This window comes from Seriola dumerili, unplaced genomic scaffold (assembly GCF_002260705.1).
Source record: "Seriola dumerili isolate Sdu_G_001 unplaced genomic scaffold, Sdu_1.0 BDQW01001124.1, whole genome shotgun sequence".
Lineage (NCBI taxonomy): Eukaryota > Metazoa > Chordata > Actinopteri > Carangiformes > Carangidae > Seriola > Seriola dumerili.
This window is the reverse complement of record NW_019175379.1, coordinates 1,426,242-1,450,704: the sequence shown is the minus strand read 5'-3', so window position 1 is coordinate 1,450,704 and position 24,463 is coordinate 1,426,242. Positions and strand designations below refer to the sequence as shown.

The 24,463-nt window shown below is 41.0% G+C and overlaps 2 protein-coding genes across 2 annotated transcripts in view; both read right to left on the bottom strand.

Annotated features, from left to right (window-relative positions):
- Positions 1-7,998, bottom strand: part of plxdc2 (plexin domain containing 2) — an 83,739-nt gene extending 75,741 nt beyond the window's left edge. Inside the window, exon 1 of the mRNA XM_022767230.1 lies at positions 7,798-7,998. Coding sequence (XP_022622951.1) covers positions 7,798-7,891 — 94 coding nt within the window. The 5' untranslated portion in view covers positions 7,892-7,998. The remainder of the gene's footprint in view (positions 1-7,797) is intronic.
- Positions 7,999-18,186: 10,188 nt separating this feature from the next.
- malrd1 (MAM and LDL receptor class A domain containing 1) overlaps positions 18,187-24,463 on the bottom strand; it is a 49,047-nt gene continuing 42,770 nt past the window's right edge. Inside the window, exons 28-33 of the mRNA XM_022767046.1 lie at positions 23,805-23,871; positions 21,096-21,187; positions 20,850-20,946; positions 20,682-20,742; positions 18,655-18,750; positions 18,187-18,554 (exon numbers count right to left, since the gene is read on the bottom strand). Of these exons, the coding sequence (XP_022622767.1) occupies positions 18,456-18,554; positions 18,655-18,750; positions 20,682-20,742; positions 20,850-20,946; positions 21,096-21,187; positions 23,805-23,871 (512 nt within the window). The 3' untranslated portion in view covers positions 18,187-18,455. The remainder of the gene's footprint in view (positions 18,555-18,654; positions 18,751-20,681; positions 20,743-20,849; positions 20,947-21,095; positions 21,188-23,804; positions 23,872-24,463) is intronic.

The following is a 24,463-nucleotide window of genomic DNA, read 5'->3' as shown; positions in this document are numbered from 1 at the left end:
AGTAACAAAGGCAGCACTGTTGGACCTACAGCAAGGAAAACACATCAGTGTCTGCAAGGGTTCACTTGGCACGGTTCAAAACATCGTTTGAACATACTCATAGCACTAGCAGACATCATGGCATAATCATGGCAAAAGGTACTTCTTACATCTGGTATGTTTAACTTAGAGAGGGGAGCAACTGCATGTAATAAAACTGTAAATTGATGGCTTTGGGAGTGACGATGCTATTAACATCATAAGCAGAGGTTAAGGGTCAGGTTAAATGTAATCTCTCTCGCTCAAATAAATGAAGGTGTTTTGCATTTTACTGACATGGTACACCTCAAAAACCACCGGTAAAAGAGTCACACAAGCACAGCAACTAGAGGTATGTATCAGTGAAACTCTCACAATTGAATAATGTTGCTTGGCAGATTTACCTAACATTCTTGGTATTTACTGAAACAATGAGTCCTTGAATTCAGACATAAGTGCTCAAAAGCAGACAGCAGGTTTTACTGGCTATAGCTAGCTAGCTAATTAAGCTAACATTGGCTCCTACCACTACATGTCTTTGTGACGTTTCCAGCTGACTCATTTAAAAGGGAGGGTCTTCTAAATGCATTTGATAGCTGCAGGTGAAATCGTGCGACGGCTGACTGACTGATGCTAAAGCTAACAGGTCCCAGGCTAAAAGTTAGCATCCTCACCAAGTGATGATTCTTAAATAAAGAAGCATGCTTCTTCTAGCCTATTGCTGTGTAGTCTTCATTTTATAAGAAAGCATATTATAGGTATGGTCTTATGATTTTTTTTTTACATAACCTGTAACTCAACTATATTGTAACAAAATAACGTGGTATGAAATGCCCATGGCCTTTTAAGTAATGCTCAGTTACCATTATAGATAGTTAGCATGCTAACATTTGTAGCTTATGTCTGAGCAGACAAACACACTGTTTAATCACGCCCTCACACTTTTGATATTGTGTTTTTGGTTTCGGATAGACTAAAAAAAGACACTATACATCAAACTCTTAGTGTCACTCTCACTATAGCACCATACACACCACTTCAACATGTGGAGAAATGCGGTTAACAAGCACCAACAAGATTATACTTTTTCATGACTCGATTTGCAAGTTTTTCTTTTATCAAATGAAGACAAACGTCAGAAGTGTTTCCATCAATAAACAAGACCAACAATTTGACTAAGCCTTCACTGCTAAATTTCAGTTCTAACAGCAACATACTGATCCCGTCTTCAGCTACTTCACTCGCTGCTGTCTACATTCAAAAATATTAAGAGTAAAAGCAAGAAAACAAGAGAAAATAAAATAACTGTAGCTATTGAAACTGACAGAGAGAGGCAGACTCTGATACAGAGTGTGAGAGAGAAAACTTTCACACACAGTTGCACATATAGGCAAAGGCATCTAGCAGCATGCCATAAACCCCATGAGTGACACTTGCTTTTGTGGGACAAAGCCAAGCCACTGTTCCTGCTGGGCTCAGGATATGAAGCCCGCTGCAGGGTGGGGTGACGGGCTCCTCTGCTGGGCGGGCACCTTATCTTCTTTCAGCGTGCCTGGACAGCCCGAAACACCACACTCTCTCCTCTCCTTCATGATAGCGAAGCATGTAACACTTTGCTGCCCTTTGGAGAGCCGCTTCTTTCAACTTTCTTCAGCGAGCGCATCAAATCTTTGGCTTCGTTTCATCATTTTGGTGCAGGCGCTGCATGAAAAAGCAGCAGGAACCATACATAATTTTCACATTTGGAAGGGCTGGTTTGTGTTCTGATGCACAGCTGCAGTACGGCCACCTGCAGGGGTTTGTGTGTTGAAAAAATGACCCAGATGGAGGTAAAATCAAAATGACTTCAAGTTTTCTTAAATAATTTGAAAGGGCAAATTCATCACATACTTTTTTTTAAACACCTGCTAGTAATTTCTATTTTTCTTGCTCTCCCATTAGACACAAATAAAGGGACTAAATGGTTCTCCAGCAGGTCCACAGTGTATCAAGCATGAAATCACTCCATCTGTGTTTCACATCATTACTTATTTGTGGTGTTTTAACAGGTTTTAAGGTTTCAACCTCTTCCACCTCAGCCATTTCATGCTATTTTACCCATAAAATTCTGCACTGTGAACTTTGTCAAATACCACAACAGTAACTTACTGGTGCATATCCATCTTATACAGTAGGTGCTAATATTGAACTCCTGTGAGGCCTGAGCTGGTTTAATGAGTCACTCAAAAGATCCTGCATGAACAGCAACTCTGCCATGTTACAAAAATATGCTACACAAATATTTGAAAAAGTTTGCATGTGACTCGTATTCACATGGAGCCGATTAGACAACTTCAAAGGAAAAATGCACCAAGGAAAAGTTCCACATTGTGCATACTGTTGTTTTTGGCGGAGTATTGGTTTAATCCCTATGGATAACAGCCACTTACAATGATATTTCCTATGCAGCTACAATCTAGTTCAATAGGAGTAACTGAAACTAAAGAGAAGGAGGGAGACAGGCTAAATATCAGATGTTGGTGTCAGTATGTCACATCAAACAGCTTCAGAGATGCTGAACACAGTATGATTATTATGCAAAAAAAAAGTCCAACATAGTCACAGTTTTAGAGCTGCGATGATCGATTGATTAGTTGGTCAAAAGGATATTAATCTGCAGCTATTTCGAAAACCAATTAATCGATTTAATCATTTTATTTAGATTTCAAGCAGAAATGTCAAACACTGGATGGTTCCAGGTTGTAAAAGGTAAGAATTCACTGCTTTTCTTTGATTTACACTATAGTGAGTAGAATATTTTTGGGGTTTGGATCATTCAAAGAACAAAACCATACATCTGAAGATAATGAGGCATTTTTATGGTGTTTTACAGACCAAACAATTAATCGAGTAAAATAATCAGTAGCTTCACTTGCTTGTGTTGCTTAATGGAAAAGCATTCTTTAGTTCACCAGACAGACATGCGATCACCCTTTTTCTTTTTCAGTATACGAACTACGATTAAAAAAGGACTTCCTGATCTTTCGTATTTTCTTATGGCATGTTTTGTCACAGTTTCGCTTTCGCTGTGAGTTTGGGCCACACACTGTTTCCTGACATTACTGTCTTGTTCTTCATGTGCCCTCACTGGCAATGTGAATAAAAATCACAACAAAAGCACATAAAGATTGATTCAACTATGTTTCTATTTCATGCATATTTGACAAACTGGCAAATTAATCTGATTGATTGTAGCAGTAAAATAACTAGCTGATGATCTACAGTGCTAACACCCGCATAAGAGTAGCCAAGGGAGAAATTATCCTTCAGTATTCCTACCATTCATTTTTGCTCTTATAATCTATGCTGTTAGTCATCACTCACTACACTGAAGAGTGTCACATTTTGTTATTATGCTACTGTAATTATCTTCTCTTGCACTGTGTGGCCGGTCAGCACAGACGGGGAATCGTCAATTTCAATAAGCCTCTTCCCTCTGCTCATTACCCTCTCATACGCTCCCCTCCTGGCAAAAGAAAAAGGCAACTCCTCCCACATAAATAAAAATCATTTCACTCATTTCCCTCCCCAGCTGATGATCGAGCCTCTCCTCTGGCAGCATCCCTTGGCAGAGTCAAAGCGAGGAGCAGATAACGGAACTGACTGTGGATGATGCTGTGGTCGACTGGCAGCTTTGTAATCATCTGTAGAAAAGGGATGATTATCATGAATGGAAAATGCTTGTCATGTCTCATTAAACCACTGACATCCAGATCTGTAACAAGGCCGCTTTAACCATCATTAGTCTCCTGCTCCTGCCCGTGACCTTTTCAAACTTGCTTGACGGACAAGATCCACAGTTTTGCTGCTTTGAATAAACTAAACAAATCACACAGAGAAGAAAATGCCAGGGAGTGATTACTGCGACCCCGAGGATGTGATAACTCTGGCAGAGCAATGCAACAATTGGAAGTGAAGGATCTTTTGAACCACATGAAAGACAATGAGGAGAAGCTAAAGAGGAGCTTAACTGCACTGAGTTTCATTAACTAGTGGCGTCTTTGCTCTTTGTCTCTGAGACTATTGAACTCCAGCCCTCTCAAGCCGTCAGACCGAGCTTCTTCCCGGAGTAAAAAGGGGCGGGAGCTGAGCGACAGGGGCCAGCCGTGACTAATGCAGGAGCCCGGTGCTGCTGTTGCATGCTGGTGCAGGGGGATGACCCTGCCTCCCGGCCTCCCTTGCCTCTGTGATGTATGGCATGGCCCGCTCTCGCCGCATACAGGGCAGCACAATAACCCCAGTCGCCGCCACCCCACCTTGTCTCTCAACCCCCTCCCCATACCACCCCACCCCCGTCATCCATTCATGGCAGCTCCTTTCAGCGGGTCATTCAGACGGCCAATAAAGAGGCTGGCTCATTCTGTCCGTTCTGAAATGTGCAATGTCAGAAAGAGAAGGGAGAGCAGGGGGGGTGAGATTCCAAGAAGGCTTACAATCTCCTCGCTTAAGTAGACTGAGTCGCTCCTCCCATTCTGCTGAAGGAACTTCTCTGCAGACAGTTTATGTTAGGAATTGTCCCACTGAGCACGACAAAGAGAGGAGAGCGGCATGGCAGCGTTTGTCATGAAAGGAGATGGGATCCCATTGCTTCTTTTTTTTTTTTTTCAAATCTGAATTCAGGAATCTGCTTATCGAATCCTTTTAAGTAGTTTTGTATGGTGGTGGTGCTAATTTCTAAGGGAGTCGCTATTAAACCACAGCAGAAGAAGAGGGCGCAACGTTATGACATAATTAAGGGGAGCGCGAGTCAAACCTGAAGCTAACAACAACAATGTAGAGAACATGATGGAAATATGACATTTATGTTTTTCTTTTAACTTATTCATTTGAGGAAGGCGACAGCCTCATCGCTCCACACAGATCTGATGTTTTCACCTGCCGCTAACTTTCCTCTCAACAATGGAGAGGAAACTTCACTGACCACTAAGTCACATGCTTCCTGTACGTCATGACTTATTCTGCAAAGTTTTTTCGTTATTATTGATAAACCAACTTTACCACCTCAGCGTAGAATAAAAAGTTGTTTGCGATATTGTTAGGTGTTAAGTGTTTTTCAAATTTCCTTTCAGGGTTTTTTGACACCGAAATTGAAAATGTGCATAGAAACAGGCGAATGGAAACGTACCTAATATCGCTGAGAGTTTTCTTTTTCTTTGCAGACACCTGTAGTGTCAGAGAAAGGCAAAAACTAAAACTAAAGATTCAATAAGTGATTTGGTGGCTACTGAGCTCTGCAAATTCAGGTGAACCAGATCAGAAACAAAACCAGCTTTCAGAATCCATCTCTAGTCATGAAGGTCAGACTCTCTGAGATCCAATCTGCATGTTTCTCTGCAGCTCACCCTCACACTATGTGCCTCCGAGTGTGTGCTTGTATGATTGCAGAGGCAGCAGCTGGCAGCATGATGGATGAGGAGACGTCCATATCGCTGCTGCCTGTGAGCGGGTTAACCCTCTGTCAGCCTCCCTGAGCAAGCAGAGAAACACGACTGCGAGCATCCACAACGAATGAAATTCCACATACAACCACAATCTTAGCACATTAACAGCCCTCAGCACAGGCTTTTAAATCAGACCACATCGTTACACGAGGCAGGACTTTCTCTCTCACGCTACTGCTCTCACGCTCTCCCTCTGATTCTCCCATTGCACATGCAGACACGCTCCAGACGCCAGTGGAACATCTCTTTTTTCGCTCACAGAAAAGCACCGGAGTGCAAATTAACCCCAAAATCAGCCACAATTTTTTTGAGTGTGCCACTGCTGAGTGTGTTGCCGGGTGAGCATCACAGAGCCACAGACTGAAAGCTTTAAAAACAAAAAAAAAAAAAAGAAAAGAAAGAAAAACGATGCACTGAGCTCACAGGATGTTGTGTAATTTCGCCCAGATGTGTTCCACAGCTCATCAAACTAATAAATGCAAGGAGGGAAATGAATGGTTCAACCAGTCCTCAACTCTCCGGCTCTACTGGAGCTGAGACACTTGTCTGAAAGCTTTTCTAGTAAGGAATGGTACATTATAACTCAGTGGACTTGTGGAGACTGGAGGAGTCCACCTGTGCTCTATTAATACAGCCCTATCTCAGAAAGGAGAGGGGCTGCTCCTTGCAGCAACACAAGAGTGGAGGTCAGTCTGTGACAAGGGAAGCACCTCACCCAGATGTCTAAAAATACTGTCCTACATACTGGTGGAGTGGAGTTTAACCGTGTCCAGCTCACTCAGGAGATGGAGCGATGAAGCACTCTGAGAGGAAAATGCTCTTTTGGTTTATAGATGTTGTTGTTTTGGAGTTTTCCTCAGTCTGTAAAAACCTCTAAAACAAGCTTTATTCTTCCTTTTTTTTCCACTTGAAACCGAAATTCCAGGCTGTGCAAAGGCGAACAAGCTGTTGTATTCTGCTAAAGCACTGATGTTAAATGAGCCAGAGCGCAGCACAGCCCCCATGAGACTGACTGAATTCATAAATTAGACTGAGTATGACTGTGTGAAACTAAAAAAAAAAGTGCATGTGTGTGTGTTTGCACGTGCCTCAGTGCGAACGGTCACACACAGCCGATAGCATCTCTCTCTCTCTCTCTCTCTCTCTCTCTCTCTCTCCCAAACTGAGCCATACATTCCTCTGTGGGCTACACTCACACTCACACACACATACGGGATTAATTTACAGTCACTGTCAGTAGAAGAACATTTCTCTAACCACTATTTGATACGTGATGAAAATTCGCTGCCAGCAATAAAAGCTCTGGGAAACAAGAGCTCGCCTGTATGCACAGAACCAATGTTGGCATTGACTTATTCCACTGTCTGTCTGAGGTTGAGCTCTCTCTGTGTGTGTATGTGTGTGTGTGTGTGCGTGTGTGTGTGTGTGTGGATTTGAGATTAGGGTGAGACTTTAGGTGCACACGCTGTGGCTTTACAGTAGGGATATTGTTCACACTGGAGTTCTCGTCCTGCAGTGTGGACTGTGTCTTATAATCAAGGACATCAAGAGGGGCAGAGCATGCAGTTTATTCAGCATTTCCTCTGCAGGACTTCTACAGAGAAAGCACCTGCACTATTCAGTGGTTTCTGATCTCAAACCTTTTAAAAGTTGCAGAGCAAGATGACACTTCTAGGTTACAGGATGTTGCAGGTCATAACAGATAGGAAACAGAGAGGAGAAAGCACCTATCTCGTGCATAAACATGCCAGAAGACACAAAAAGAGCCAGATTAAAATGTTCATATTCTTAACTGAATGCCACACTGTTCTTACTGTACAGTATACAGCACTAATCAGCTCAGCCTGGGGGAAATGCATGAGCAAATATGGAAAAAAGCACAGCAATTAACTCAACCTCTTAACTGTAGTGAAAATATGATAATTAGAATGAAACAAAGTCTTTGATCCAGACAGAAACAGAGGAAGTTAGTGGGTCATGACAGCCTTGTCTAATGATTCCTAAAAATAAAATAATGGAAGTAAAAGAGCCTGGAGGGTGTGTGTCTACTGTTTTTGTTGCACACACAAAAACTCTGCATTCACTTAAACCAGATAAACAGAGAGATTTCTGCTGCTCCAGAAGCTGCAATTTGAGCATAAAACAGAAAGAAGTCATTCTCATGCAAAAGCAAACCTACTCCACCTGTCTGTGTCACTGTGTCCTGCCTGTTCTGCAGGGGCTTGAGTCATTAAGAAGGAAAAAGGAGCTAAACTCACTCTGATCAGGTCTGGTTAATGGTGAAGGTGCAGGTTCTTACCGTTACTGGCTGGGATCTCGGCTCGGACATTCCCCACACACTGCAAAACTAAAACAACTCCAACGAGCAGGTCGACCGTCTTCACGCCCGCCATATCCAAGTTCCGCCGCTGATTCCTCTTCTCGATGTCCCGGTCGTTTTAACAGAGGGGTCCCGTCTTTCTCATGCACAGACACCGCTTACCCCCGTGGACTCTCGTAACTCTCCTGCCTCTCCTGCTGCTTTTAAAACGGAAACCTGCCTGCGCTGCACTCGGTGCACTGAGCTGTTTTTGTTCCAGCGTGCGCCACTCTGCGCGCTCCTGGAGAGTCACCGCGCTCGTCCTAACAGGTCTCCACCTCCAAAATAAACAAAACAAAACAAAAAAAAAAAGAATAACAGAAAGAGCACAAGTTCAACACTTAAAGGTTCATCCCAGCCCCACACACTGGTCTCATCCCACTGAACGGAGGTGCAGTGTGTGTGCGTGTGTGAGAGAGTGAGAGAGCGTGTGTGTGTGTGTGTGTGTATGTGTGTGTGTGAGAGAGAGAGAGAGCAATAGGCTAATGCGCTCCTAGAGAAGACGGTGCGCTTACCCTCCGTCATCAACTACTCGGGACCAATGGCTCTTCCTCCTCCGGTTGATGCTCCGTGTGTGCAGAAGAACCCGGAGAACCAGACACACAAAGCGTTTCTCCAGCTGCCGGGGAGACAGTCAGATTTTGCTTCGGGATGTTACCTGCACCTTGTCTGACAAGCGGCGTTTGAATGATGTGGAAAGATGCAGGGAGGCGTTTGGAGCTGATGTAGGCTCATTGTTTGCCTGCAGACAAAAGAGAGTCATGTATAGGCTACCTTTATTAAAATGTATACCAGAGGCTTAGGTTGTATACGGGCTGTTTAGAGTTACTGTTCAGTTTCTATTATGATTTTAATCCTTTATGTTTTTAAGGCTGTTACCTCTTTGGCTGTCCTATCTATCTGTCTATCTGTCTATCTATCTATCTATCTATCTATCTATCTATCTATCTATCTATCTAACTTTGTTCCACCTTTTCCCCTCTCTTCAGTCAGGTGATTGAACTGTGATGGCGCCCTCTTCAGGTGCAAGTTAGGTCATAATTTCTTAACCGTTAGGTGTTGTTGACATTAGCTCTGCATCCTCATTTCCTCCCTCACATCCTCCCCAAACAAACGCACTGCTGGATGTGTTAAAATAATAGCAGTGAGTGCAAAATCAGTCACCAAATGAGGACATATTTCATGTTTTATATGTTATGTGGGCCGCACAGGAACACATATTTTCATTATGTTTGCTAAAAAGTCATTCACAGATAAAGAAATGGGTATAATGTTATCTTAGTGATGTTACTTGTCTTTTGTATCACTTAGTAAGTCTCTGTTAGACTTCATATAAACAAACTATCCTGATCCTGACTCCAAAAAGACTAATCAGAGATACAGAGCATGTAAAAAAAAAAATCCATGTTTAACAGAAGAAAAACATCATTTTCTCTATTGGACTGACACATCATTAGTACAAAATCACATTTATGGGAAATTCTCATAAAATCAGGGAATTTTTCTTCTCTGATAAAAAAATGTTAAGTAGTTTTTTGGGCCCAGGGTCTCCGGGAACCGCACAGAGCATTAGTTTACTAATGAATGGGAATTTTGGAAACTTGCATGTAAATTATTCCCTTTAATGACACTTGAGTCTAGAGAAGAAGACAAGTACAGACAGTTAATATATCACATAAATACAGTCAGAACTGGATTTTTAGTGATGATAAATGATGATCTAAATGTACAAATCATCATGCGGGGTTCCGTGGTTGTGTTTTCACTTTTCTCAGAAGCAGCCAGACATTGAAGGGTGTGAGGGAGGGGGCTTGGAAACCTCTCATGTCAGGGAACATTTTTTCTTTTTTTTTTTCCCCCAATACAGCTCTCTCTCTCTTTCTGTGCCCAGGACGACGACTCACCATACTTTTTCTTCCTCATTGCTTAGTTGGCGCTCATTTCGCACAGGAAGGATAACTTGGACCACATGCTTGTTCCAATTAAGATACTCGCTGTGGGAATTCAGGAGCTGCACCACAGTCATGGAAAAACTTAATGTAGAGAGGAAACTCTTGCATAAAGGACTCCTTTTATAATTTACTTGGCTTGTGTGCATGCATATTGAACATTTAAAGTAGGTTTTTCTGGGGAACAAAATAGATTTTCAAACTTTTGTTTAGTGGTGAAAAGGTAACAAAAGTCATCACAATCCAAACATCAGAGCACATATAGTCTGTAAACGTCTCACAGCAAATCGGTCTGGCTCCCAAATGAGAACAGATCAATAAATAGCAATTACTGCCATAGCTTTGTCAGTAATTAGTAATTACCTTGATTATTCTCACTGGCCACTCAAAACCACTTGTCTGCCAACAAAGAACAAAGTGGGTGCAACAGTGGATTGTTTACATGAATGCAGACGCTGATTTGTGCCAGATCCAGTAAAGTATCGGTGATCGTGCAAAAACAGAGTCAAGCATGAATTTTACTTTGGACTTACACAATGACCTTCAGTTTTTGTTAATATAAAGGTCCCGAACGCTCTAAAAGCAGTTGTTTGTCTTAAAAAAGCTCTGGGAGATGTTGTTATGCTCATAAGATTGGTATAAATATCTGCTGACGGTGACAGTGTCACATCCACGTTCTCACATAAATCTGAACAGCCCTCAGCTTGATTTGATCAACACACACCTCCCCACTCAAAGGGGCATATATCAAATTTCTGTACAGGAAACACAAACAATCCCAACAAGAAGTTAAAAAAAGGCTGCTCAGTGATGTATTCCTATCATAAAAGGAGAATGTTGCTGACACATGCAGTTCAGCCATTTAATCCATAAAGCATCTCTCGATCAGATCATGTGGTCCAGTATCAGGATGAAATGTGATTTAGTCCCTGACAATGTGGCCACAGAGGCTGCATGGGAAAACAGTCCTGATTCCTTCATCCACACACATGAACTTCTACACTCCTTTCTTTCCTTTTTTCCCCCCCTCTCTTTCTCTCTCTATAACGCTTTCCAAGCACTTTAGTCATCACAGCAGTCGAGACTCGGCGGCCGCAGCTCTCCGTAGAGTCTGCTGCTCTAATCACCTTGTTCCACAACTCCAGCAAAAAGAAGCCAGGCTAAGTTCTCAGATGACCCCTCTGAAAATCTCTTTCTTTATCCATTTCTCCAAAGCATCCTCTTTCACAACCTCTCTAAATTCTCTCTAAGCCTTTATTTCTACTTCTCAAACCCTCTGCAACTCCTTCCCTGTGCGACGTATAAGAAGGATCAGTCACAGATGCTGTGAACTTTTGCTTGGCTGGAGACCACACCGCACCCGGTCTCCCCATGGTGACCTTTTAGAGCATCAAAAACATGTGATGAAACTAATGGGATGAAATGGGAGGTTTCCAGCGTCATCGAAGTTCCTTGTTCCGAGGGTGGTAGTGAGTGCAAATTTTCCAAAGAGTGCTTATATGTCTAGAGTTGGGTCCCACTTGTTGAGCAGCATGTCATCACCGCAGCATTTATGATGCTTGGCCACTTAATCAACAGGGAACAAAGAGGCGGTGTGGCAGCAAGAGACTGCAAACACTGAGGGGAACAAGCTGAGCTCTGTCTTTCTTTCCATTAGAGCATTGCTAATTATTAGCTTTTCCTTCTCATAATAATATTAACAAGACCTGAAAGCAGAAGACAATCACTTAGCTTTGCTTTGAGTGGAACCTTTAAAAAGGTTTGCTTTACTGCACAACAATCTTTTGCAGTTAAATAAAGTTTGAATCTGCATTAAAAAAAAAAACTGGAAAATACACATGAAGCTGTTTTACAAGTTCAACAAGAAAGCTTTTTACACTCATGCTTCCCCTTTCTTCCTCGTGTCGTCCCTCCACCTCTGCCTGCTGCTGGCTTCAGGAGCCGCTTGACAGTAGTTTAGGACATTTACACCTGAGTAGCTTTGGCGTCGCGCTGCCTTCTTGTCTTATTGGGGTTGACATATTTATGAGTTTCTGACTCGTAAATTGTGTTCACATCAACATCCAAGTCGTAAATGAGACTGGGAAAGACGTATTTTTCTGGAAGAATATAGCTGACTTGGCGCTTCATAATACAGAAGTGCCTTAAACATGGTGCTTCACGTCAGCCAGAGACATTCCTCCAATGCAAGTCTTTGAGAATATGGTGTTAGATGTTTAAAGCACTGAGTCACAACAACCCACTGGTACATGAGTAAACTTAACCCTGTATTGTGTCGGAGCTATATTGACCCCAAACCAGCTTATTTTTTAATGCAGTGATATTTAGTGCAATATAATCAGTTGTATTTTCATATTAACAACAGATCAAATGAAAACACCTGTGTTAGAGGTTGTCATCGTAGGGACAAACACACAGATAATTATCCTGCTGTGTAGTTCCCCTCAGCTCTTTAGTGTTTTTCAGCTCACTGTTTTGATTTTACAGCCCCTCAATATTACTGTTTTGGCTCATTCACCATGCTCTTATTTTGCAGCAAACACTACCTACTCAGCACCAAACGGCAGACAGATCATTTTTATAAAATAGCTGGTGAACATGATGGAGCATTTAGCAGCCTAAGAGCCAGGTATTTCCCTCAGGAGTTAATGGACAGTGACTCTTCAGAGAAAGCTAAGAGGAGAGTGAACACTGGACTTCTATCCATTGGATGGACAGAAACATGGCTTCAAATTAATAATAATGTTGCTCCATAACTGCTCTTTGTGTAAACAAGCAATGTTAGCAACATAGTTCCCCATATGGTGATAATAATATGTCAATGCTGTGATTACATCTTGTTTGTGCTGCCCCAAGGGGCAAAAAAGTCACAGGTTTAAATACATTTGTGATCCCGCTACTGTGCCAGCTATTGTGTAGTACACCACCTCCAACAACGATAACCACCGTGGTCATCAGATTGTTCCAGGAAATTCCAAGAAACTAGGGGACAGACGCCTACTGGCTCTATTCTACCAACTGAGTCTTGGAGTCTTTCTCAATATTTTGTTATACATCTCCAACTGATGTTTCATCAATAAATCTTCATGGAACATTTCCACTCAAACAGAAAGGTAGCAGAAAAGAGGCATGCTGCACTGCACAAGCGTTTCTGATGAATGTTAGAATGATAGATGTGAAGTATAGACATTATTTCACAAGCTGGTGCTACAGAAACAAGTAGTAGAAGAAGAATTCAAACCACTCAAATAAAAGTAGCAATAAGAATGAAAAAATATTGTACAATATGTAAGTGCCCATTGTGCAGAAAAATGGTCCACGATTGTTGCAAAATCATTACATTAACACGTGGGTGGAACTTAATGTTGTTGGTTGACAGTCTAACCTACAAATTTATCATGTGTTCTGGAGTCAAATTTCAATCTGAAAAGTAGTTGGTAGCTATGGCTGCCAAATAAATGTAGTGGTGCTCCACAACATGTAAAAAAGTACAATATTTGCCTCTGAAATGTGGTGGAGTAGAGCACAAACGTAGCATATAATTGGACTTAAGCACACACTATAGTAAATGTCCTCAGTTACTTTCCATCACTGCCAGCAGCAACATGCCCTCTCCAAAAGTTTCATCATTAGTAATCACTTCTATTTCCAATCCACAGCTAAATAAACATTGATTCTGTAAAACCTTGTTTGTGTATCTCATGAAGCAAACAATAAATAATAACCATAGAAATCTCATTAATTAAGCAATGTTTGATGATATATCGACTTCTTTGTCTTGTATTTGGAAACTCAATCAAGCATTAACGGACAATGAGGGAGAGCACCAGGGTATGAGACAGGTCAATATTTATGGCATATCAGAACAGGGCGTAATTGGTTGTACAAGGTGCAAAACACCCATTCACAATTTCTTTCACATCATAACGAACCTTAATTGTATAACACAGGAGGCAGTTAAGGTGTAGATAAAAGTTTTACAGCCCAAAACCACAAGAGATCTAATCAAGAGGCAACCCAGCAGTGTCTTCTCTCCTCGGCTCTCTATAGAAGCAGAGACCTGGGGTATTTTTGCTGAAACTCTTGAAGAACGGTCAGCAGACAGCCCCCTGGGCTGATCGACGTCCACTCTCACTGAATACAGAGAGAAGAAACAGACATTTTCCTCTGCACTCAGCCAGAGAGGATAGAAGAACCAATTCTGAGCTATCATTACAAAGACAGGGGTTAGGTTTCACCTTGACTTGACTGGGCCGGTGAGGTTACCCCAATCCCCTGCTGCAGTGGCAGGGTAGAGGAAATTGGACTGAATGCTGCCATGGGATGATGGGAGAGGATTCAGCTGAATAACTATGCAAATCATGCAAACGTCAGTGCTACTTCGACACAGTGAGTCCTTAAAGACTGTCATCGCTGAACTTTACAGGGGCGTTTTCATTACAGGAGCCTCCCGGAGTGGTACAGAGTTGTACACAAACAAAACAGTGACCTTTACATGGACTCTGCTCTGTGATTAACAAAACTGTGACAACAATAGCCCCGGTGAGAAAAGCTGACTAACGTTGCTCTATCAAAAACACAAGGACAAAAGCTGGTTGGCGCGTACCAGCTCTCCTGTGTGCTATTCAACAGCACAAATAACGAAGCTACCAGAGAAATGTTCGCCCAGGACAAAAAACATTGATGGCTGCACATTTGCAGTCAGCAGGCCATCATGTGAGAGTGTGCAAGCTAGGCAAGGCAAGTATAAGGTGGCATTGTTTATGCTTGTGTATGGTGGCATGTTAGTGGAAAAGGTTTTTGTGTAGACCATTGATTGTTGTTTTGTTGGGTCAAATGTCACTGGGGCGAGACAAACAAACACTGATGTAGATGCTGTGAGAAGGCTGAGCTGGTGTTTTAGGTGATTCAGAGAGGCAGACAGAGGTGCCTCTCAATGGGACTGTTGGCTTTGCAATTACAGCACAACTAATTACAGCACAAAAATAATAAGAACAATGAATGCAACACAAAGATCTGCATTTGAATAACTTTTAGAGATATTCATTCAAAGGCTAAATAGGTTTAAACTTTTCCAGTAGATAGGTTTTTACAATACTGCTCTATAGAAGCAGAGTGGTAACTACAGAAGCAGTGAAATTGTATGAAAATTTTCAGGCTGTCTGGAAAAAACAAGTAACAGAATGGTTGCAATTTTGTGCCTGTTGAGTCGACTAAGTATCTTCATAAACTTCAGGGGAAAACACAATATGTACAAACAAAATATGTTCTTTCATCTTTCTTGTCCATTTGAACAAGTTAATTTTGATAATTTATGGCCGATATTATTATGTTTTTGCTGAAAGTATTGATATTCACAGTAGCCTACATTGAAATCAATCCATCTACAGTTCAGAGACATGCTCAGAGACAGTAGAGAAAGGTAGGCTAGCAGTTACTGCTAATCTGCTAAATTAATTACCATAAGCAAGATAGCCAACGTTAGGATTAACAGCCGTTTACTTACCTGTCTAGAAGAAACGCGAATTCAGCATCAAACTTCATTCCTTTACTCGCCAAGAGTTGTCTCCAGTGGTGGGAAGCAACAACAATCTTAATTCTAGTCTCTATCACGTCTTTTCTTCGACTTGAGTTAGCACGCTAACCAGCTAGCCCCAGCACGTCTCGTCAATTTCCGATAGCGATTCATTGTAGCCTCAATCCGTGGTGGTTAGAGGGCGTATTATAAGTCCTTGTCTTGTAAACGAAACAATGGCTGAAGCTCTTTTCAATCACAAGACAATCACTGCCACTCACTCCTGGCATGAAACCATGTTCGGCAGCAGAGAAAACTTACAAGTAGGCACTCTAATCAAAATGGATATTTTTCAATTAGCTGCAGGTTACAGCAAGAGAAACATCAGCAGCTGTAGCTAATTAAGGCTAGTTGTGGCTATCTGCCCAACTAGCTGCCTCTCCTGGTTTAACATTAACCGTCTAAATGTCTGTCCGTCACTCTTTGTGACAATTTTACATGCTGTTTTCATGGAAATTATAGATTTCCATGGCATAATATTTTATATATTCTTTTTTTTTCTTAATATTCTTTTTTTTCTTTATAAAACAGATGCCAAAAAGTCAGATTACAGTCTTAACTCAATTCTGACCAATATGTAGTTAAACTGCTTTTTGGCTTTCAAGGGCAGAATGGGGTGTCAGAGGAAAAGGCAGTGAGGTAATGAGGGCAAGGGCACAAAAAATAAAACAGTGCAGTAGCTCAGAGCCTGAAATTGATCCTGTGGCCTCTGATAAATCTCTCACCAGAATCCACCTACAGACTCAGCAAAGACTCTACAGTGATGGAGAACAAGACTAAACAGTAATGACACTGGAGATTGTGGTCATCCAGAGTCTAGAAATTAAAGATTCATAGCTTTAACTTGGAACCAACATGAAGGAATGCGAGTGTGTTTCAATGTGTTTTGACTAAGTGCAAGAGCTCAGAGCACTCACAGGCAGGAACCAACAGATGTACCTGACATTTATTATAAATGAGATGGAGTCTGCATTGGTTTTAATTGCCCCAACTCCACCTTATAAAAGCCAGATGTATCACTATATAAAAAGCAAGCCAAAGCAAGAAAAACAACTTCACAATGTGTTTGTTCCCACTGAAAGAATATGTCAAACTATTAAAACAGTGTCCATGACAGACTGATGTTGAGCAAACAATAGAGTTCAGCCATAATTAATTTAGTTTACACATCTGGTTTTCCTGCTGTGACATGTCAAAATGTCTTCTGAGATAAAGGCCTGTGGAATAATAAGGACATTGATAAGAAATATATTTCATTATTTGGCTTGTAATTACAGCAGCCATCTTTTTGCATATTTTATAAATACTGGAATATAATATATAGATTATCAGCATGGGATAAAATGCTACTCGAGTTTCATTGGTTTAATCAAAATTCAGTACATGTAGTGTAAGATATCAGGGTAATACATTGATGAAGCAAAAATGTGACCTTTTCTTTTCTCCTTTGTCTAATGAGATTAAAATAGAGCAGGGCGACAGTGACACATACAGTGTTGGTTTGAAAAATGTCCTAAAAATCTAATTACGAGCAACAACAGAGGGTGATATATTGCAAAACTCATATTCAATGCAACACCAACCTCAAGCAAAACTGGATATAACTGTATTGCCCAATTTGATTTTCGACATTCAACATTTAGAGAAGTATGCTTTAATACTATCTGCTGGGGTAGATCAGAATGTGACACCACTCTCATATCTGTATGATAAATATATAACTAGAGGTTCATAGCTAGAGGCAGATTTTTATTTATTTTTTAACCTTCAGACTGAGCCAGGCTAGCTGTTAAACCATTTCCAGTCTTTATACTAAGCTAAGTTTCCCGTCCGCTGGCTCCAGCTTCATATTTAACAGCAGTTATGTGATATTGATCTTATATACCTCTTGGCAAGAAAACAAGTGAGCTTAATTCCCAGAATGTCAAATTATTGGTTCAACTAAAGATGACCATGAATTTTATCAGTACATATTGGACAGGGACAGTGACACAGCAGAGAACGGCCTTGACTTTACACTCATGAAATTTGTATAAGACTGTTTTAACTGTGTTGTTTATTATCCGTGTACTGTGTGCTGGTTGATACAGAGAGTTAGACAGTCAGCTCACACCACACACAAAGCAGCTGCAGGATGCTGACTTGTAATGGATTTTAATTTGCAAATAAAACAGGGGCAAGCTATTTTATTTGCACTTGTGAGGATTAAAACAGATAGCTAATGAAGTCAGGACTCTGTTTGGAAGCTGTGTGTGTTCAGTAGAGCCTTTTAATTCAAAGAACTGGATGTTTTCTGCAAGTGAGAGTGTTGGGGAACTGCTACCCTTGCTGTATTAAGTACAAAATGGACTAAATCTAAATTCTTGGCTGTGCTCTCATGCCCATTTAGACCTGTTGTCTAGTGCTAGATATAGACTTTTTGGGTAAATTTTTAATGGATTTAACAAACAAGATGTAACATGTTAATCGGTAAGCATTAAAAGGTGTTCGCTTCCTCGGCCAGAGCCAGGCTAGAAGGTTCTGTTTCCTGTGTTCATGCTAAGCTAAGTGGCTTCTTGTTGTAGCTACATATTTACCGCATAGACATGACAGTGGTAGCAATCCTGTCATCTAACTCTCTGCAAGAACGAGGATAAGCAAATTTCCTAAAATGATGAAATATTGCTTTAAAAGGTTTTATCCTATAAAACATATGTTTGAAGTAGTGTTGAGCAGAGCTCCTGCAGATAAACTTTTATAGCTGTTCACCTCTTTAAATCTCAATTTATTGGTATTTATGTTGACACAATTTGTTCAAGTCTGGAATTCAACAACCATGGGCTTGTCTGCAGCTCTAACAAACAGCTTTTAGCTTTTATTTTAACATGAAGTACTATATCAGTGGAGAGTATTCCATAAATTTTTAAATAACTTGGCTGTAAATCACAGCAATATATCAGCACTGACTTTCTTCCATTCTTTGCATTGTTTCCCCCCACTTGGCACCTCAGCAAGTGAAGACAAACTCATCAAGTGTTTGCAAACACAGTCTGACCCTGATCTACTGCAGTGTCAATATGTAAAGTCCATCATTTTTATGCTTCCGAGCTTTTGTGCTCAGCGCCACTGACGTCAGGGGAGTAATTGTACAATGGGTTGGCGAAGGACAGGTTGGCGTCTTTCCAGGTCGAACCCTGCTGTGGAGGAATACACACAAGGAAACATACATCATGTCAATGACTTGTGCGCAGATAGTTGGAGTAAAGGCCAAAAGGCTGTGCAGAGACACCTCACCTCCACCTCTCTCCTCCAGGGGTAGACGCTGATGAAAAGCCCAGGACCATCGCTCCTCCTGGGATTAACTCTGGCACAGCAGCCTGGCCTGGGTAGCTGAGGAAGAGAAAATCATGTACACTTGCTTAAAATTAGATGAGCCTTAATGCGTGAGAGCGTACGAAAAGCAGGCGCAATTAAAATCTAATTGACCCGTTATGCGTCCATAATTACACCTCTAACCTCCATAAAACATTTCATCATCTTTCAGAGGTGGAATAATCACTGACTGTTTCCGCTGCTCGGTTAAATCAGTGCTGAAGCAGGTCTGTCTGTGTTGTGGAGATACCAGTTCACACCTACACCTCTCTATTTATAGCTGCACCCTAACTGGCAGTCACATGAAAGCAAACATGTACACACATGCCAATACAGATATAGAATATAGTGACATATATTTGTTGTGTGTATGTATTTGATCACTGGAACATAATCAGTTCCAATTTGTTGGCATTAGCAAAACATACATTTATAATAATAATTTAGTTTTTTTTAAATATCAATTTTTAAAGTATCAGTAATGTACAGTATCATGAGCCTGCATTTCATCAGGAGAACTGCATTACACACACCACACACACACACACACACACAATGATAAGCTACATCATCAGTCATGACAGTTGTGGCTTTCAACATCACTCTCGCTTTTATTACTCAATGACACTCGCTGCACGACGACGCAGATAAAAATGTGTGCGTGTGATCTCACATACAGTTCCCTCATTTTGTCTTTTTACAAAAGCACCCTCATAAATGCACACACACACACACACACACAGGAGCCATTATCCAAATGGAATAGCTGTGATTGTATCATTTCTGATGCTGGGATCTTTTTCAGTGATAGCAGTAAATCTCAAAATTGCCGGAAATAAAGCATACTGTGGGTGGATGCAAAAATAAGAACACGTGAAGTGGTGGACAGTAACTAAGTACATTTACTCAAGTTCAGTACTTATTATACTTATTTTCTTTACTTGATTGTTTCGATTTTATGCTACTTCACACTACTAGATGTTAGGATTTATCATAACACACATATGATAAGCTCATAAAATACAGTGGTTCCCAACAATATTGGCTTGGGATCCCTTTCAGAAACAAAAATGTTCTACCTGTGGTTCCTGGTCATATTTGTGATGTGTATGAGTTGTTAGCAGTTCCACCAAATACACATTTTCTGTCTAAATTGTTCAGATGGTTTCATTTAAATAATTGTTTGAGGCCCACAGAGGTAAAATTGTCCAGTATTTTGCAAAAAAAAAAAAAAACTGACTACACTTGCATAGAAAGTAGTAAAAATAAGCTCCAGCCCAAGCAGCTACAGTAAAAAACTACTTACACATTGATGCATCAATATTAACAATATAATAATTAAATATATTATAATGCATCTGCCACAGGGGACATTTTTCAGCAGTACAATTTGTTGATAATACTTCTGTACTATTTACTTGTGCAGGATTTTGAATGCAGGATTTTTACTTGTTATATTAGTACCTTTACTTAAGTAAAAAAATCTGACAACTTCCTCCACCACTGCACCTGTGTTATGTAATGCAGTCCAGTGTATAAGCCTTGTGATTTCTGAAGCTTACCATGTTCCATTTTTATTCAGACTGCATCAGAAAGATATTGAATAAACTGAGGTTTTGTTTCTCAGCACCTCAGCTTGTGGTGTTGCATTTGATGAGATTATATAGTTCAGTCATTGTGTTTACCTGCTGTATACGCACTATGGTGTGTAAATAAACGCACACATAAGCACAAACATCCACATAAACCACAAAATCAATAATCCTACATCAAAAATGTAATCTAGCAGAAAAGCCTGGCGATCACCTCCTGACCTCCTCTAATGCTAAATCCACTTATTGAATAAATGTGAGGCGAATGGTAGAAAAATTAGATTTGTACATCTGCGAAACCTAATGTTGCTCAAACATAATTTGTTGATGATTGATTGGACATTTCTGTGCGCTGACCTCTGCTCTGCAGTCAAAGCCTTGGTTATCCATCACCCCGTAGTCCATCGGGTCGGGCTTTCTGTGGAGCCAGCAGATGCACCCATCATCACCTTCATCATCAACATCATCATCATCATCATCATTAGCAAAAGGAGCAACTGTGTCATTGTTGTAGCCAGAACTCACATTAAGCAACATTTATTCCTGCATGAAGCCAGAACGCATACGGCGACTCCGGCTACGAGCAGCAGCAGTCCAATAGCGATGCCAACGTACACAGAGTCTAAACAGAAGGGAGGTGCATTAAATTCTTGCAAGAAAACAGCCTGCAATAAACTGCAGAGGCATTAAGAGGATATGCAAGGATACAGTAAATAAACTCAGGTGAGACAGTTTAACAGAGACGAGCAGGGAGGTGTGCTTCTTTATTACCCAGCTGTGTGTCCTCTGGTTTGGGTGTCGGGGTGGAGGGAGACGGCTTCTCCCTCACGTGGCAACGGTTTCCTGTCCATCCTGGATGACACCTGTGATCAGATACAAGGAAAAAAGTCTGAAGATGTGAATTTGATACTATGACTACGCAGTAAGGGTAGCATGATGCAAAATGTCCCAATGGGTCAACTGATCAATTATACTTCATGTTGTGGCACCTTTCACACAAGTTAGTGCAGTTCAAAGTAGTTTACAGGAGGCTGACAAGGTAATAAGACTAATAAAACAGTAGAAATATAAACTGTAAGAATGAGATTAAAGTAAACATCTGTATTTTGTATTATTGTCAATAAATTACACAAGAACAAGAACAAAAACAACAACAATTAACTAAATAGTATTGTTTGTGTTGCCAATATGTCTTATTCTCCTGTGTCATTTAACTTGATTGTTGTCAATTAAAAACACATAAGTGAATCACTGTTGCACTGGTTGATATGTTCCTTCATGGTGATGAACCCAGGCAGCATAATTTATTTCGAGTCACTCCCACATAAATCCTCCTGCAGCTGTAAATACTGTGTGTTAATACACAGCTGAAAATAGTCATCAACAAATGTACCATTTGCTCCTGTTTAATCTTTGCTAAAAGCTACAGTACCCAGCTATTTTTCGAAAATTAAAAAGCCTTTAAAAAAAAGAAAAAAAAGAAAGTAAATATTCACAACTATTTTTAAAGATTTACATCTTCATAAGGAATTAATGAGCTTGGGGCTGATTGCAAGAGGCTAGGAGAGTTGGAAAGTCTTCAGAGAGCGACTAATGCATTGTTGGTTTTGGTCTTTTACTGACAATATAAAATATAATGACTTCAGTTTTAGAGTACATGATAAAAGTGAAACTAAATAAGTGAAATACAATACTAAAAAGATAAAGGAAATAGACTACACACATATTCTCTCAAACTGTATTTGATTTAAAAAAATAGAAAAAAAAACACTATCTGGACAAATGGTGCAAATTTTATCTGCTGGACATCCTGCATGGAAACACAGACTAATTGCAAATAGTTTGGCTGCAAACTCTGCATCTCTGGGAAAGAAAGTAAGTTCCTCTTCTCCCAAACGAAGACTGTGCTCCAAGTCAACATCTGTTCAGTATCAGCTTGATTTCTGAGCAACATTGACCTTCTAATGCGAAACACTCCGCTCTCAGCAAAGCCACACTGTGTCATTATCATTCAGAGGGGGTCAGGGTACATATTGTGTGACAGTCTGGCCATGGCAGCGGGCCGTCCCTGGCCTGGTGCCCTGGTGGATCCTGCTTAGCAGAGTGGAGAAACGTGATTCAAATACTGAGCCAGAGGTACCCTCCATTGCTGGCCTCGGGTTCTGCTACAGCAGGGCTGTTATCAATGCTGGAACAGCTTCAGGCGTTCCATACCACAATGTGCAGTGAATGGCGTTGGTGAAGTCCTGTTACATAATGAGGAGGCAGTGGTGGAGGCGCTGCATTAGGGAATGTTGGGCAGGGGAATAAATAAGAATCAAAGACAATGACGCTGAATGAGAGAAGGAGAGGAGCATTTTTATGACAAACAGCCATAAAATATCTTCATCTGTCAGAAACCCCAAGAGTTTTCGTGTTCCAGCATTTTCAGTGGGGATTGCATTTGCAATTATGTAGCACAAGGTGACACACTGGCCCTTGCTATCAGAGATCATAACAAATTCAGCAGTGTCAGATGTTGTATTTGGGGACTTGCTGACAGAAATAAAGAGGGAATGATTTGTCATGAAGTTAGATGCTACAAAAAACTTCTTAAAATGCAAAGTGGTCTGTGACAGATACTAGAAGAGAAAATATTCGTCTATACAGTCGGCAATGTTGCAGTGACAGGTGTGACGGAGGACAGCGACCCGCATAAAGACCCTAAGGCAGCTGTTGGAGGGAGAGAACACAAGAAAAAAATGCTGTCAAATGTCACAGTGAAACGGCAGGCAGTTCCTTATGTGACAGTATGAGCACATGTATCGTGCCTGCTGCACAATTCGCATCAATTTTTAGGAGAATTGAACTTTTTGACACAAGAATGGAGAAATGTGAACCTCTCAAAGAGGATTCACTGGCGCATAATGATGTTAGCAGATCCAGCATTGAGTCCCATAATTGCATTCGTACTTTTATAATGAAATATCTCATTGCAGACATTCCAGGCTGCTGATGCAGACAACCAGATTCACGAGTTTCCTAAAAATCCTCCAACAAAGTGAGCGTCATGTTTGTCTTGAATGTGTTTTTTGAGACGGTCCTATGCCAACTTCTCAGCAGATTAATCTGATGCATGAATTTTTTGTGGTCTACCAGCTAGACCATTGGTAGCAGGGGCCATGTTTAAATATTGACCATGAGAATCCATCAGAGATTCCCAGGAAACACCACTGAACTGGTGGATAAATGAGGGCAGAACCACCCTGGTTTAAGCTGTGGGGGATAAGCAGATTCCCACATGCTTCATGGAGCGTGTCTTTTCCAGGGAAAGAAACAAGACTGATGGGATTTCCATGTTTTAAGTCTCACAAAGAAAGATAAAGGATGGGGGGGGGGACATGATACTTATCTTTGTTTGTGCATGTTTATGAGTGTGTAGGTGTGCGCATTCATGTGCTAATGAATGCATGTTTGTGTGTGTGTGTGTGTTGAACTCACATGCAAACAGGCCCGTGTCTCTCCACAAGGCATGAGCCACGATCCAGGCAATACATTGGAGGACAATCTGCAAAATGAAACTGACCATCACCGCGTATAAACAAAAAACACACAAAAAAGAAAATCTTCTAAAGCTTTTCCTCCTCTCTGTTTCTCTGTCATTTTCCATTTCTCTATTCACCTGACAGGAAACAGAAGCACACTCAAGCATGCCGCTGCTCTGACATAAGAAAATGAAACTAGTGAATTATGTTACCCGGAAAAACTGTGCACTTTACAGTCTCATCCATTAACCTCTCCAGATAGCGTCAGTATGTACATTAAACCACAAACATTCTTTAGTACATCTATTTTCTGCCTCTACATCTGATGACGAATACTCTTGCCTCCATAGGTTGTGCGAGGGTTGCCTGTTAAATGATCATCATGTTCGAAACACCATTATGAAACCCTGGCGTCCTGTGCAGCCCTTGATAAAGTGACTTTGGCTTGGCACTGAATGCAGGTTAAATGGGAGGTTTGGTCTTATTCCTGAAAACGCAGAGAAGCGGAGGGTTTAATGGATTTTGGCAGCGTGCAGTAACCTGTGAGGTGTGCTTTGAAGACTAAACAGCCAGACTTGAAAATGTCCTGAGAGTCAGTGATTTGGGTGGAAATGA